Source organism: Phocoena phocoena, chromosome 1 (assembly GCF_963924675.1).
Source record: "Phocoena phocoena chromosome 1, mPhoPho1.1, whole genome shotgun sequence".
Taxonomy (NCBI): Eukaryota; Metazoa; Chordata; class Mammalia; order Artiodactyla; family Phocoenidae; genus Phocoena; species Phocoena phocoena.
In genome coordinates this window covers 75,710,117-75,727,816 of record NC_089219.1, presented here as the reverse complement: position 1 = coordinate 75,727,816, position 17,700 = coordinate 75,710,117, and the positions used below count along the sequence as shown (strand labels likewise).

At 37.6% G+C, this 17,700-nt stretch overlaps 1 protein-coding gene across 1 annotated transcript in view; it reads left to right on the top strand.

The window, feature by feature from the left end:
* The window catches only part of COL24A1 (collagen type XXIV alpha 1 chain), a 368,100-nt gene that overhangs the window by 297,619 nt on the left and 52,781 nt on the right, over positions 1-17,700 (top strand). The window contains exons 45-46 of the mRNA XM_065887776.1: positions 7,306-7,359; positions 8,497-8,604. Coding sequence (XP_065743848.1) covers positions 7,306-7,359; positions 8,497-8,604 — 162 coding nt within the window. The remainder of the gene's footprint in view (positions 1-7,305; positions 7,360-8,496; positions 8,605-17,700) is intronic.

Here is a 17,700-nt window from a genome sequence, read left to right as displayed (position 1 = left end):
TAACAAATTAGGTGAGGATTGATAAAAAGTAATGAATTTGAGACCATGTTTCTCCTAATTTGTTAAGCGGCCTTCACCCACACTTGTGTTTCCCATTTGTGGGAGTTAGTAATAAAATTGAGTTGAGTCGGATATTACATAGGTTTTCATTCACACAAAAGCCATTTTAAATAGTCTTGGCAACTACCTAGTAACTTACTGTCAGGCTCCTTAATAAATAAGGACTAATAAATAATAAATAAAAATATCCCATTGGGACTTACCTGGTGGCACAGTGGTTAAAAATCCACCTGCCAATGCAGGGGACAGGGGTTCGAGTCCTGTTCCGGGAGCAACTAAGCCTGTGAGCCACAACTACTGAGCCCGTGTGCCACAACTACTGAAGCCCGTGTGCCCTAGACCCTGTGCTCCACAAGAGAAGCCACCGCAGTGAGAAGCCCGCACACTGCTACGAAGAGTAACCCCCGCTCTCCACAACTAGAGAAAGCCTGTGCACAGCAACAAAGACCCAATGCAGCCAAAAATAAATACATAAATTTATTAAAAAAAAAAAAATCCCATTGAAGGCAAGCCTTAATTTTAAAAAGAAATTCAAAGAAAGAATACAGTTGTCTCATTCGCTTAGAATTTTTAATACCCAAATTGGAAAAAGTAGTGGAAAAAACCATGAACCTAGAACACTACTACTACTTTCATGTGACTTCCTTATACTTGCATTAAGTGCCTAAGGATGCAAATGCTCTCCCGAGGTTTGATCCTAAAATTTCTAATCCTTTACAATTAGTACTTTCATATTCTCAATGTTTTCTTTTTCCTTTTTTGATGTATCTCAGGAAGAAGAGATTTTTTTTATGTTTCTTAGTATTTGTTAAAATTATGCCAATGAAAATAAAATATTCTTACTAGACAACTGCAGCTCCAGCCTATATGGTCAGCTCTCCCTGGGTATTGGAGCTGAAAGGTCTTGAGGAGCCATGGTTTAAATTCTGTAAAATCCACGAGAATTAGTTCTTTTCCCACTTTGGGCAATGCTGGTATACAGTCCGAGGTTACATTAAAAAGCCTCTTTGAATTTCAGATAGTAATGATTGCTACAAGAAAAATCACTGACTATGTGTTACTCACCAGGGACACTTTGAATGGCCAGGTGGATCCTACGGAATTGCCCTCATCTTGTTTTTGCAAAGCTTTAAATTTGCTTTTTAGATTTGGAAATGCCCTTTAAAATCATTTGGACAACCCTCTCATTTCTCAGACGAAGAAATTTAGTTCCCAGAGGGATTATGGGTTACCTAAGATCACAGAACTAGTTAGCAACAGAACCAACACTAGAAACTTTATTTCCTGACTCCCATTATACAAAAGCCTTCTATTACTTTGAAGTCTTTTATAAATTAAGTTAAATATTAATTTTACTTAACCAGCTAATTCATTAATTGGTCTCTCAGACATGAAACTACGGAAACTCTAAAGAAAAAGTTGGAGCAAGTCAAGTTAAAACCAATTGCAAACCACTACATTTTTTTAGAGACTTTTATAATGCAAATGTAGTGAACTGTCCCATAATGGCTTTCAAATACAGAGACTCAAGCCAAAATCTTACTTTCCTCCCAAAGCAAAATTCCAGATTTTAGTGAATTTAAATTTCTTGGTTAAAAAAAAAAAAAGACTTAACTCTCTAAATCTGTGTTTGTACTTTAAAGCTACCCTCTCTAACAAAGTTAGAACTAACAAAGTATTGTGATGACTGTCCTTCAGCTTCATTTGAATAAAAAACAAATGAGTGTTTGGACTATAATGGCATTTAAAATTTTCTGTTATCTAAAGAATTAGATTACCTTCTCTTGTAGTCTATGAAGTGGTACAATCCCAATGAATGGAATTCGTTGTTTTAAATGGATCTGATTTCAAGTGGGCTGTTCTATTTTTCAAAGCTAGCCAGACAAAAGAGAAAGCACAATTTTACATATACTCTAAAGAATAAATATGAAATTCATTTGCCTTTCCTATTATGAGAACAGGAAGTCTGTTGACTTATGAGGTACTTATATTTACATAAAATAATATGAGTAAGTTAATTTTGAAAATAGCATAGAATGCTTCTAGCTTTATTATATTTGAACTCTGGGCATTGGTGGAAGAGTGATTTTTTTTTTCCTTTTTATGATACCAACTCAATTAATCATCTACAAACACCTTAGATGACAACATACTTTATTTGTCTTTGGCCCAATCTTTAATTTCCTACTGAACAGACCATCTCTGTGTAGGATTAATATTGAGTAATGTTTGGCTCTTAATTTAGTTACAACACTACCCAGCAATTCCAACTGCAAGATTTTTTTTAATGCACAAATTCAAAAAAATACCAATCTTCTACACTTTGTTGATCTTTATGTATTTTAAACCTCCATTGCAAGTCTGTCGTTTCTCTAACTAGCCTACTTCCTTTTAGTTATGGTCACAATAATTGTCATAAGGAAATCTTTCCTGAATTGACATCTAAAAACAGCAGAGACTATTTTGTTATTTACTCTATGCTTTTTGTATTTAATAAGGAGATTTTGTCACAATTGTACCATTACAAGTAGCAAAATATACATTAAAAATAATTTTCATAGTCATAATTTTCCTTTAGTGTTATTCTGTTGGAAGCTGCTTCCTGATGCCCATCCGAGTATTAATTACATTCTAGTTTTCACAATGATAGACCCATGTATCTAGGTTTTAGAGCAGTATTTAACTGTTCTGAAATAATCCCAACATAATGGTCACCCTAAAATGTAACTGATTTGTGATATGAGACTCTTTTTGTTTTTATTTTGTATTTGAATGTTTGGAATAAAACATGCACATACGTGTATAGCATATCTGAACCTTAAGCCATAAACTCAAGTATACAAAAAGTATAATTTTGTTTATGTTCTTTGTAATGGAACTTAACTTCTGTCCTGTGTACCCATCCTGCCTGGTGGTAGAAACCTAATTGATGGAAATCTAGTCAATTGATTGCCTTTAACTCCGTCCACTCAAATATCCTGCATTTGATTTAGAGTTTTTCCCATTTATCCTCTTTTCAAGTCTGCTGTTACATTCTGGGTGGCAATGTTAGGGAAGGGGAATAGGAAGTGAGATTGATCTTTAGCCATCATCTGTTCATACTAGCCTCCACTGAAATGTACATCATCCCTTTTGGCCCCCATCTGCCATCATCCCACCATGTTGGCATCTACCTTGGCCCTCCAGACAAAAGTTCTTTGATCCCTATTGGCTTGTACAGCTATTTTCTCAACTCAGATGCAAGATCTCCTTAGATAAGACTCTAAGGGCCATATGCTTCTGTTCTTGGCCACATGGAAATAACATTCTACTGCTCCCCATACCATGCTGGGTGCTTGAGGGACTCAGACTTCCTCAGGTCCCCTGGCCTAGACATCTCATGCAGAAATTTCAACTCTATTGCGGCACTCAGTGCAACTTAGCGTTCATCTCAGTGAGGGCTTTAGTCTCTCTAGCCATCATCTCTGTGCCCAAATCCACATACTTATCTGCAGATATTATTGTTTTGTTTTGTTTTGTTTAAGTTTTATTCAAATACAGTTGCTTTAAAATGTTGTGTTAGTTTCTTGCTGTACCACAAAGTGAATCAGGCATACGTATAAATATATCCACTCTTTTTTAGACTCACTTCCCATTTAGGTCACCACAGAGCATTGAGTAGAGTTCCCTGTGCTATACAGTAGGTTCTCATTAGTTATCTATTTTATACATAGTAGTGTATATAAGTCAGTCCCAACCTCCCAATTCATCCCAACCCCCCTCCTTCCGCCCTTGGTAACCGTAAGTTTGTTTTCTACATCTGTGACTCTATTTCTGCTTTGCAGATAAGCTCATCTCTACCATTTTTCTAGACTCCACATATAAGCAATATTATATGATACTTGTTTTTCTCTTTCTGACTTACTTCACTCTGTATGACAGTCTCTAGGTCCATCCATGTCTCTGCAGATGTCACTATTTTGTTCCTTTTTATGGCGGAGTAATATTCCATTGTATATATGTACCGTTTCTTCTTTATACATTCCTCTGTTGATGGACATTTAGGTTGCTACCATGTCCTGGCTATTGTAACTAGTGCTGCAATGAACATCATGGTGCATGCATCCTTTTGAATTACGGTTTTCTCCAGATATATGCCTAGGAGTGGGATTGCTGGGTCATATGGTAGCTCTATTTTTAGTTTTTTAAGGAACCTCCAAACTGTTCTCCATAGTGGCTGTACCAAGTTACATTCCCACCAACAGTGTAGGAGCGTCCCCTTTTTTCCACACCCTCTCCAGAATTTATTGTTTGTAGAATTTTTGATGATGGCCATTCTGACTAGTATGAGGTTATACCTCATTGTAGTTTTGGTTTGCATTTCTCTAATAATTAGTGATGTTGAGCATCTTTTCATGTGTTTGTTAGCCATTTGTATGTCTTCTTTGGAGGAATGTCTGTTTAGGCCTTCCACCCATTTTTTGATTGGGTTGTTTGTTTTTTTAATATTGAGCTGCATGAGCTGCTTATATATTTCGGAGATTAATCCCTTGTCAGTTGCTTTGTTTGCAAATATTTTCTCCCATTCTGAGGGTTGTCTTTTCATTTTATTTATGGTTTCCTTTGCTGTACAAAAGGTTTTAAGTTTAATTAGGTCCCATTTGTTTATTTTTGTTTTCTTTTTCATTACTTTAGGCAGTGGATTGCAAAAGATCTTGCTGTGATATATGTCACAGTGTTCTGTCTATATTTTCCTCTAAGAGTTTTATAGTATCTGGCCTTACATTTAGGTCTTTAATCCATTTTGGGTTTATCTTGTGTATGGTGTTAGGGAATGTTCTAATTTCATTCTTTTACATGTGGCTGTCCAATTTTCTCAGCACCACTTATTGAACAGACTGTCTTTTCTCCATTGTATATTCTTGCCTCCTTTGTCATAGATTAGGTAGCCATAGGTGCTTGGGTTTATCTCTGGACTTTCTATCCTGTTCCATTGATCTATATTTCTGTTTTTGTGCCAGTGCCATACTGTTTTGATTACTGTAGCTTTGTAGTATAGTCCGAAGTCAGGGAGTCTGATTCCTCCAGCTCTGTTCTTCTTTCTCAAGATGGCTTTCATTATTCGGGGTCTTTTGTGTTTCCATACAAAGTGTAAAAATTTTTGTTCTAGTTCTGTGAAAAATGCCATTGGTAATTTGATAGGGATTTCATTGAATCTGTAGATTATTTTGGGTGTATAGTCATTTTCACAGTATCGATTCTTGCAATCCAAGAACATGGTATATCTCTCCATCTGTTTGTGTCATCTTTGATTTTTTTCATCAGTATCATATACTTTTCTCAGTACAGGTCTTTTGCCTCCTTAGGTAGGTTTATCCCTAGGTATTTTATTCTTTTTGATGTGATGGTAAATGGGATTATTTCCTTAGTCTCTCTTTCTGATCTTTCATTGTTAGTGTATAGGAATGCAAGAGATTTCTGTGTATTAATTTTGTATCCTCTGCAGGTATTACTGTTTCTACCCACCCCAGGACTTGACGGCAGATTGGTGTCAAGATCTCTTCTCATAGATACCCATCAGTGTCTTAACAGTTTTCCTTCTCTTTTTACCTTTATCCAACTTGAAGGTTTTTTATATCCCCTTAGGTAGGAAAAACTTTCTCTTACATTATTATAATTCTTCTAAATATGTTCTTTATGATATAAATTTTATGACTTGAATCCTTTATTACCTTGTTTTTTTATGTTCAATGATAGACTTTTAATATTTAAAAATCAGGCTTTTGTATTTAAAAATATATTCTTTTCAAACTATTCCCCCACCGTGCGTTTCAGAGGACTGTTTTGAAATTCTTAAGCTAAAAAAGTCTATTTTGAAAGTCAAAAGTTTAGAACAAATCTATTGCTTTATATAAAAAGAAATACTGTGAAGGAAAACACACGCCAGTTAACATATTTGAATATTATCACAATTCATGTACTGTTTAATTAGTGCTATTCAAGACAACTGAAATCAGAATTGTTTTCAATATTTAAAACAGTCTTTATTTTTCTATTTTACTTCTTTATTGTATTCTAAAAGATACATCTATTATAGGAATCATATGTTCCAGAAATTGTATTTACTTCAACTAAACCCAGTTCACCAACTATCCCCTTTTCTGGTTTCCTTACCCTTAGGAAGAATTTACATTAGTGACTTTTTAAAGCAAGTAAAAGAGCTTTTGAACTTGGAGGTAGAACCCTTGATCCATATAGCTCCCTATCATCGAATTCTAACAAAATTGGATGTTTATCTCTTACAGAAAATGCCCTTTTTCTCTCTGATTATATATGCTATTTCTTCTTAAAACGTTTAAGCTCATTTTCAGAAGATGTAACATCTTCTGAAATTGTTTATTTTGTCATTGTTGTCAAATTGAATCTTTAGTACAACTGTGTTCAGATTTGAATAACTTAACATCTCATTTTGGTGGAATTATCCTGTTTCTGAGAACTTTTGATGATTTCTGAGAAATGTTTCTGGTAATGGCAATATGCTTCTTTTTCTTATTTGTGAACTAGGTCACTCTTTAACACCTTTTTCTTCTTAAAATAATTTTAGGATATCATCAGAATAATGGCATGATTTGCAAGGGCAAATTTCTAACTATCCTGGTAGACCATTACTGCTGAATCAATTATGATTTAAAATAAAATTTCCATCTCACACATGGAAAAACAAGCAATTATGTGGGAAATAAAGATCTTTTCTTTGATTTACACGTATGTTCTTCTCTGTGCTTCCAGATAAGCACATTTTAGGTTATTGGTTTATGTCCCTCACTACACTGTAAGTGCCTTGTGAACAAGAGCTTTGATTTTGCATCTCCAGCACATAACAGAATTCCTGATACCTAATAGTCAAGAAATGTTTACTGAATTAATTAAATAAGTACTTAACCACTTTCAGTAGGGAGACAAAGGCCTTGCCTGAAGTGGGGACTTTTATTTAAATAATCTATTCAGTTCCTTTTTAGAACTATAAATTAAATTCTTAAATCATAGAATTTGGAGCCAGGTGGAAATTCATAGATTATAGAGTCAAATTCTTTCATTTACAGATGAAGAAAATGACTCTCAGGAAAGTGAAATGGCAATTCCAATGATAAACAGCTAGTTAGTGGCAGGACTTGCTGTAGCCTTCAGGTCTCAGAGTTCTTTTCTATGCCTTCAGTTTAATTAAATTTATAGCAATGAGTTGACAACTGTGCTTCACATTTTTAGGGTCCTAAGGGGAAAAAAAGAGCTCCTGGCCCTTCTGGGAAACCTGGGATTCCTGTAAGTAACAGGCCTTTTTCATCTTTATTGTTTTTCTAAATAGAACTTTAGCAAGCAGAAAAGTTTGGGGCCAATTATGACGTGTTGGATAAATCAGATTGTCTTCAAAAAAATGTTTAAACCCATGCCGGAACACAGAGGGAACAAAATATGACTACTAGTTCAAAACCAAGCTTGGTGTTGAAACGGAAGTCACTGCAACTGAAGGTTGTTATTTTCCAGTGCAGGGAGATCTCTCTGTGGATTCATGCTACTATTCTTTGATGGTGAACCACTAAAAAACAGGCAACTTGCAGTCATGACTAAATGAATGGTGACAGAGGTCAGAGATTTTCAAGCATAATTGAAAAGACATGAGCTGGATTTTAATTGAAGAACTCGGCCTCTCATTTTCCTGGGAAATAGAACAGAAAGTCTTAGAAAAAAGCTTTAAATCTTTTCATCACAGAACAAAGATTAATTTTACCTTAGCCATCCGTTTCCTCTTTGGCCAAGCAAATATGTGTAGACTAGCTTATTAGCAAAGACTTCCTGCTGGTCTCCCCTAGCCAGCAGCCTGCTTTGGGTGGCCTGTGTTGTGTTGGTTCAAAAAAAGTAAAGAAAAGTGAACATAAATTATGAGCACATTGAGATCAGAGATTCCCTACAGATTAAATCCAGTTGCCCAAGAGTACAAACAAAATGTTCAGACCTTTACTCAGTCATATAATTATCTAATTCAAAGTGGCAACTAAAAGAGCCGTAATTTATTTCTTGGGAAAATAATACAATACAGAGTTTTAGAGATGGTGAATGTCAGCCTATATCCTAAACTGACAGGTGCACATAGCTGATCTTTTCTCCACAGCTGGATAGAGCATGGGCTGGTACAATAAGAAATACCAGGAAATTACAGTAAAGTGGGAAAGGTTACACAATAAATTGCTGATTAGCTTGGCATTTCAGTTTAGGGAACAGTTACCTGATCTGTTGTATCCAAATAGTAAATTATTAAGGAATCCAGGAAACAGGAAAAATTTTCCTGGGACAGGGTTTTAAGAATGTAACCTCCCACCCCCCAATTAAGTATAAAAGTGTTTGTCATTTAAACATCTGTACAGCATCTCTCTATAATCCAAGTTATTTTTAATTACCAAGGGACTTCCAGGCCTACCTGGGCCAAAAGGCATGCAAGGATACCCTGGAGCAGAAGGCATTTCAGGAAACCCTGGTAAAGTTGGGCTACCAGGAAAACAGGGACTTCCTGTGAGTAGATTGAATATTCTTTGCTCTTTATTTCTTATGCATAAGTATCTCTTTACTAAAACCATAGATACTTTGGCTGTCTTTCTTAACTTTGACATTGGTTCATATTGTGTTTATGATTTACAGGGAATGTCAGTGAGTACATGTTGGATGTTTTATAACTAATAACCCATATTATTAATAATTTATATTATTTTTATACATATAAAAGCTGGTACATAGAAACAATAAAGAAGTAAAATTTTAAGGGGGCTTCCCTGGTTGCGCAGTGGTGGAGAGTCCGCCTGCCGATGCAGGGGACACGGGTTCATGTCCTGGTCCGGGAAGATCCCACATGCCACAGAGCGGCTGGGCCCGTGAGCCATGGCCGCTGAGCCTGCGCGTCCGGAGCCTGTGCTCTGCAACGGGAGAGGCCAAAACAGTGAGAGGCCTGCATACCGCAAAAAAAAAAAAAAAAAAGAAAAAAAAAAAACTTTAAGGGCTACACAACCTGTGTTTTGAGTTCATCAAATGTCTTAAGCCACCTTTGGAACATTTCAGGCTTGGCAATAACTCGAGGTAAGTTCTGCCAAAATCATTTTCCCTTTACTTTTATAGCCTCACTATTTTACAGAAATTGTGTGAACATTTTCTCTGTGTTCATCTAGTGGTGATGCGATGCGCAGTGATGTACATTATTATTTTTATGCAGATTTCTATATTATTTATTTGATCAGAAATTTTAAAATGACATTTTTGTCTTCATTTAGCCATTTTCCCTCTTTCCTTCCTAAGTTCATCATAATCCAGATATTTTTTGTTATCTCATGTTGTGTTTCCATTTGAAATACAAGAATAATTAATCGCATATTTCAGTAATCCAGTAAAATTTATCCTTTTACATTTCCACTATTTTTGGATATGATTATCTATTGACCTGTTTTTCTTTTCTTAAATGAATCAATCCTAGTTGTTTACTCACATGTAGCATGGGACTGTAGCAAAGCTCAAGCCCAAATTAATATTATTCTTTCACTGTGATGAATTATCTCATTTGTTTAAAAATAAGTATCAAATTATGACCCAGCCAATTTAATTATTTCAGAAATAAATATCTGGCCATATTCTATTTGGAAAGGTGAATATTTTTAAGGAGGCTTAGTATGGTTTCTATTTGCTTTGGGGACAGTATATCTGAACATCAGAGCATCAGGGTGTAAGCCCTAGAGAAATCTGACAGCCAGGCTGATATTTTGATTAAAATATATGTTTTCTAAACTTCTGCCATTAACATCAGTCTGGTTAAAAGAGGACTTCCATTTGAGATCCCAGTCTTAAAGGGAGCTCACGCCCTGAACCTTCATGTATGATGCTGCACTCTAGGCTCACCATATAAGAGTCTTAAAATGAGGTTGTGGAGTTTTAAAAATACAACAGTAAAACACTTTGAATTGGTCTGAGAGTCTGTACTTAAGTTTTACTGGGAAATGTTAGAGTGAATCTTACTGCTTTGAATAAGATTTTGAGAGCTGAAACAAGGAAAACCACATTTCAAAATATGTCATATTTCTTGCTGTGAACACAGGTTTAGTCACGGAGGTGGTATGTATGTGGATGTGTCCAGTAGTCGATAAGGCTAGAAACTGAATTGTAAATACTAATAACAGCAAATAGATTTGTTTAATTACTGGGAAGAGGGATTCATTTGTTTTCTGACTAAAATAATACTAATCCAGGTACTTATTCCAGATATGGATAATACAAATCAGGATCCTATATATATACATGTTTAATAAGAATTTCAGACATTTAGCATATAAGATATTCATCAGACACTAGTGACAGGTCAAAGTCATCCACATTTTTTACACCAAGTCACTTAATACTTCATTGTGGCAAACAACTTCTTTCTGGCAGTATGTGACACCTGAAGGTCTTCCTGGAAAGGACTGAAAATTGGAAAATAAAAGGAAAACATTGATTCAGACTACAAAAATATGAACCATCTTCTCTTGCATAAAAACAGCAATGTGGCAAGTGATTGTTATCTGCTGCTAGTTTCCAGAAAGAAAACAGACATTTTCTAACAGCTCTACATCCTTCTTTAATGGGGTAATACTTAAAGGACAGTAATATAATGGCTAAGAGAAAGCCAATACAGAAAACGGTAGATACAAATAAGATACTGATTTCATTTTAATTCTGTCTAAGTTGCATTCTAGAATCTGCCACACGGTTTTGATTGGCTGTGTGGGTGAAGGCTCATGCATAAAACCAAATCACTGGTTCCACCTAGAATAAAAAAGAATGAAGAGGACTTAAAGCCAGATGCTGAAGCCATTTGCACACTCAGGGCTATTCCAAGACCCAGTTAGAACTCTAGGGTATATCAACAGGGCTCTTTGGTTGCGAACAACCAAACACGGCTATATGGATTGCCTATGTATACAGATTGCCCCAAGTTCTGCCCACTGGGAAGAGTCTCCTTCACTGATATCTTTCAGGCTTAAATGCAGCAGCAATCCACTTCTAGCAGATATTGACATTCAATGCAGATCTATCCATAAATCAGGCCTGAACTTTTTTCTACCCTACTAACTGGTAAGGGGAATTCTCTACGAAGGCTGAAGGAGCAGTGGTAAAGCAGTAGAACAAGTATCATGGAAGTCTCAGTTGCTTGCTTGCATATTTTGTTTGTGATTTCTGGACCTGTTAGGACCCAGTCTCGATATACACCATTTCCATTTAGGAGTGAACGCTGTTGTGCCCAGCCAATTTTATGATTTAGCGGATCAAATATCACTCAGATCATAATGGTCAGTTCAGGACACATAGTCATTTGATGTCTCAGGGTCGGTTATTCAGCTTCAACCAGAGCAAGCCCAGAACTGCTTTCCAAATGGGAAATTACATTTGACAAAGAAGGCATTGCTTATGTCCAAAACCTTATGGGTATAAGCTGTGATTCTCTGGTGGGGGTTATCAAAGTGTCCATATAGCATCTCTACCAGCCACAGACCCTTTTGATATTATTGGATCTGCTCAGTCATAGCAAGGTAGCTTACACAGCATCCTGAATCTACTGCCGAGCATTTTCGTCGGGGGCCACCCAAAACTAGCAAGCTGGCAAAGAACTGGAATCTCTCCAGAGAAGATACACGAGTGACCAATAATCACATGGAAAGGTGCCCAGCATCACTAATCATTAGGAAAATGCAAATCAAAACCACAATTAGATACCACTTTTACAACCGCTAGGGTGGCTATTATCCAAAAAAATAAAAAATTGAAAGAGAGACAGAAAATTACAAGTGTTGGTAAGTGTGTGAAGAAACTGGCACCCTGTGTATTGCTAATGGGAATGTAAGATGATGCAGCCGCTGTGGAAAACAGTATGACAGGTCTTGAAAAATTAAATACAGAATTACCGTATGATCCAGCAACTCGCCTCCTGGGTGTATATCCAAAAGAAATGAAAGCAGAAACTTGAACAAAAATTTTCCAAATGTTCATAACAACATCATTCACAGTAACCAGTAGGTGGAAACAACCCACGTGGCTGTCAGCAGTGAAACAGATAAACCAAATGTGGTATATACATACAGTGGAATATTATTCAGTCTTAAAAAGGAAGGAAATTCTGACACACGTTACCACGTGGATAAACCTTGGAGACATGCTAAGTGAACTAAGCCAGACACAAAAGTACAAATAGTATATGATTCCACTTATAATGAGGTACCTAGAGTGGTCAAATGCATAGACAGAAAATAGAATGGAGGTTGCCAGAGACTGGGAGGAGGAGGATTTGGAGAAGTTATTGTTTAATGGGTACAGAGTTTCAGTTTGGAACATAAAAATTTCTGGGGCTTCCCTGGTGGCGCAGTGGTTGAGAGTCCACCTGCCGATGCAGGGGACGTGGGTTCGTGCCCCGGTCTGAGAAGATCCCACATGCCGCAGAGCAGCTGGGCCCGTGAGCCATGGCCGCTAAGCCTGCGTGTCTGGAGTCTGTGCTCCGCAACGGGAGAGGCCACAACAGTGAGAGGCCCGCGTGCCGCAAAAAAAAAAAAAAAAAAAATTTCTGGAGATGGATGGTGGTGATGGTGGCACAACAATGTGAATGTACTTAATGCCACTGAACTATACATCTAAAAATGGTTAAAATGGTAAGTTTATGTTATATATATTTGACTGCAATAAAAACCTAGCAACTTTACAGGCTACCCAGTAAGTGGGTAAATGGGTTGTAGCAGCACACCCAAAGGTGGTATAGATTGACTCCAAAGTCCAGAGAGGCTCACCAAGCATCGTGCCTCTTTTATTGTGATGAGCAATGCAAAGTGCAACAACTTGTCTCTACTTTAGAGAGGATATCCTGATATACCCCCAAACCACTACTCCTAGGAACTTCTTCCATTTAGCAGTCCCATGAACTTTTTAATCCTATCCTCTGGTGTATCTTTAGGGTGCCTGTTCTCTTCCACTCTCCAGGTCCAGTTAGCATAGTGGCCTCAGTTTAATGGACCTGCCTGATATTTTGTGAGATGTCAAGACTATAAAGGTATCACTCTGGTCTATTTTATGACAGAGAGGAAAATTGAGCTGACACAGCACTGAGATAAGGCATTGAAGTGATACAGCTCTTTCTGACTTGTGAAGGCAAGCAAACTGCCTCTGATCATCTTCACTGATAGGAATGTTGGTAGGAAGTATTTTTACTAGGTCAGTAACTGCTGTTGCTAATTGCTGTACCGTTTAGTAAAGACACCATATCAGAAACTGCAGCTGTGATTGGCATCAACACACAATTGAGTTTGTAAGTTTAAGTCTTGGAGTTATCTGGTGTGTGCACCAAACAGATGAGTAAAATGGATATGCGATATGGTAGGATCACTGCTTTTGCATCCTTCAGGTCTTTTGGCCGTAGTATATACAATTTTCCACAGGGATGTGGTGGTTAATATGAACAGTTTTCTACAGGGGTGTGGTGTTACCTTAGGTATACATTGTGGGGAAGGGGGCAGGAAGAGATAGTTGCAGGGGCTTCCACATGTCTCTTCCCTTCCTACCACAGTAGCATTTACTTTATAAGTGAGGGATTGTTACTATTCTCTGAGATTGGAGAAAATACAAAAACAAAAACTGGGCTCACAGTCCTACTGGACCCACTTGGGAAAAAAAATTGAGCCAAATCTGCATTTATCACTGTTTATCCCTTGGCCTTCATAAACCTACACTCTGACCAGAGTGCCGTGATGATATTTTGGATTTCCAGGGTTTATTATCGGTTCAAATCCAATATCTAACAGCCCCCAGAAAGGCTGAGAGTTTCTGTTTCCCCAGTGTTCAGTCACCTGGTAAATGACCACATGTCCCTCTGCAGAAGGCTTAGGGCAGAAGTCACTGTGTACACCTATGACCACATTGCAGGGTTCTTCCTCAAAGAGAACCTGCCTCCCCCTCAGTCAAGGGATTCTGATGTAGGAACTGGCTTGAGTCTGGGAACTGAGCAAGAGGCCATGAATCCCAAGTACAGTGACTTTAATTAGGATTATACCCATCAGACCTAGAATTTTTCTACCTATACATCAATATATTAGCATATGGTATATTTAATTCCTATGGATCTTTGATCAACTCACCATCAGCACAGATCTCTGCAGGTCAAAACATCTAGTCAAAACATCTTATGGCTTAGTGTGATAATTGCTTCTACCTTTTCTCTGATAGTAAAGCACTGTCACCTAGAATCTACCACTCAGAGTCCAATATTCCTATTTAAATAAGGGAACTTTATCCTTATGACATTTCTTAACACCTTGGTAAGGAGTGTTCTTTGATCCCTTTCAGGGGCCATGGTTAGAGGGTGGTTGATCAGATTGCACGTGATAAATCTGTCTCCACACTTCTATCTTCCTGAGCATTTGAACCCCTTCCTACGAAGTATTCTAGGGGAGTTATAGCGTTCACCCTCATTAACTGTAGGCCGTAGTTGAGTCAAGGCTTCAAGTTGCCAATCCATCAGACTATTAATGGTGCTCCCAGATGCTTGAGCAGATGGCTATCTCCACAAGCAAGGAAGACTAAGAGGGAGTTGAGCTTCACAGTTCTTAGTCTTGCCCATATCTGCTCAAATATCCCCATCCCTTGTCTTGGAGTTCTACTCTTTCTCCACCCAGTGCCCTTATTTAGCATAAGATGTCTGGTTAGTTGAAGATGTATTTGTATACACATTCTGCAAATCTTACAGTAGTTTGGGTCCTCAGCCACATCTGCCTTGGACTATAGGAGATGAAAGACTCCTTCAAGCTGCCGTGGGGATTTTCTGATTTTTCATTATGTTCTAAGTTGAGCGAGCAAGACTTTTATTTTGTCCCTTTCTCTGTATTCTCTCTAGATCACTCAAGAGACTGCCCTCTGATCACGCAGTCTTTATAGTCACTATGTTCACCATAGTGAATACATGCCAAGGCCACATGATCTGACACTTTGCCCTCCAGCAGCACTTAATCTAATGTCCTGGCCAGTGCTAATTTGAATAATCATGATGCCACTGCATACCACAGATTAGGAGTGTCCGTTTACCCGCAACAAGGAAGTTATCTGAGCATTCCTTGATTATGAGCAAACCAATCTCAGAATCCCATTTGTGGGGTTAGTTTCCTGACTTCACTCTTATTACCAATTACATATCACAGTCTAGCTAAAAACTGTGGGGCAACTGAGGAAGGTTTAATAAAGGGACTACTTACAAAAATGTGAGCAGGGCTAAGGAAAACCAAGAAGAGATGCTGAAGCACCCGAGGGATAGCAACAATGGCGCATCATTACAACCCATAGGCCTGAAGAGACAAAGGAAAGGGGAACAAAATTATAGAGAAAGTAGTTATTGCCATAGGAGAGAGCCATTTAGCAGGAGTTGAGACCTTCACTAGAAGGATTCAGCCAATCCACTGCAACTCAGCAAAGGGAGAGCCAGGGGAATAAGTATTTCAGTCTCCTCCTGTCTTCCAGTCCCCTAACAGTACATCCTGTTAGCCAAACTCAACCAAGTAAGAGTGATAATAGGAACAATCTGCCCTGGCAGGGAGGCCTATTTTATCACTGACATGGTTTAGAATTGCTAGTCTGTGATGGTGAAAACAAAAGCAATTTTAAAAATTATTTTTAAAATTCACTACTTTATACATATTAGTGTATATATGTCAGTCCCAATCTCCCAGTTCATCCTAATGAGAACCTGCTGTATAGCACAGGGAACTCTACTCAGTGCTCTGTGGTGACCTAAAGTGAAGGAAATCCAAAAAAGAGGGGATAGGGCTTCCCTGGTGGCACAGTGGTTAAGAGTCCGCCTGCCGATGCAGGAGACACGGGTTCGTGTCCCGGTCCAGGAAGATCCCACATGCTGCGGAGCGGCTGGGCCCGTGAGCCATGGCCACTGAGCCTGCGCGTCCGGAGCCTGTGCTCTGCAACGGGAGAGGCCACAACAGTGAGAGGCCCGCGTACCGCAAAAAATAAAAATAAATAGGGGAATATATGTATACATATGGCTGATTCACTTTGCTGTACAGCAGAAACTGACACAACATTGCAAAGCAACTACACCCCAATTAAAAAAAAATAATACCACCCCCCCCCCAAAAAATTCACCACCAACAATGCATTCCCTTACTGCCTTCACCAAGGGGGGGCTCCCTCCCATCCACGTGCCCTTGGTATGTCACTCACCAGTAAGGGAACCTGCTGGGTCACAGATCAGGCTGGAAAAGGGCAGATCTCAAAAGGCAAACAGAAAATATCCAGGCAACACTATTTAAGTTCATCAGCAATCTGTTCCCTGTGTCAAAAAACTACACCTGGTAAACCAAATCAGCCTATTTTCCTATGGCCAGTGAGCTAAATGGTTTTTACATTTTTAATGATAGAGAAAAATAAAAAGAATATTGTGGCACACGAAAATTACATGAAATTCAAATTTCAGTATTCATAAATTTATTGGCACACAGCCACGGTCATTTGTTTACAGATAGCTGCTTTTGCACTACATGACAGGGTTGAGTAGTTGCAACAGAGACCGGTGGCCCACATGGGCTAAAATATCTACTATCCAGCCTTTTTACAGAACAACTTGGCTGATCTCTGGTCTATTTGTATTATCACATCGTTTTTATTACTATGGCTTTGTCTTATGTCCCCATATTTAGTAGGGCAAGGCCCATTCTTTACACTTCTACCACATATATTCGAGATTAGATTTGAGTTTCTTTAAAAACAGAACATAAACTTGAATTATCACTGGGTTTGCCTTAGATTTATTTGGGGAAAATTAATCTCTTAACCTTTTAATTATCTATGTGAGATAAAATATTCTTGTCATCTTATCAATATAAGATCTTATAATAGATTTTCTCCATAATAATAATGGTAAAAAGTTATATAATACTTAGTATGTGCCAGGTACCATGATAAATGTTTTACTGTATTAACTCATTTAATCTTTACAATATTATAGATACAATTATCATCCTTATTTTATACAGAAAAAAATTGTCATTTTCATAGTCACATAGCTACAAAGGCAGTCTAACTCCATATTCTTTGTTCTTATCAATATTCAATATGGCCCCTCAATAAAGGCCTTATGTATTCTTATTTTTTATTTTATTTTCTAGTTACTTATTACTTACTTAAATATTACTGATTTAGATTACATTCTACACAACTGGATTTTTTTATTTCTAATAATTTGCTATTGTGATCCTATTGGATTTTTAGGTAGGTAATATCTTCAAACAATGGCAGCTTTAACTCTTTTCTTAAACTCATTTTTTTTTCTTTCCACATAGGTGGATAGGGACCCTCAATACTATCTTAAACAGTAGCAGTAATAGCAGACCTCCTTCTACTGCTTGAAATCTTAGAGAGAATGCATCTAAAATTCCTCTATTAAGAATATTTTGCCATGTTAATTCTGTATTTTCCTTGTCCTATACTATCTTTGGGGGTTTTTGTTTCTTTTTTCTTATTTTCTGATTTCCAGTGGATAGATTGAATTCTCTTCTGCAGGTTTAAAAGTTACCTATTCTCTTTCAGTTGATGTTCTTGTGGCAGCTGCCC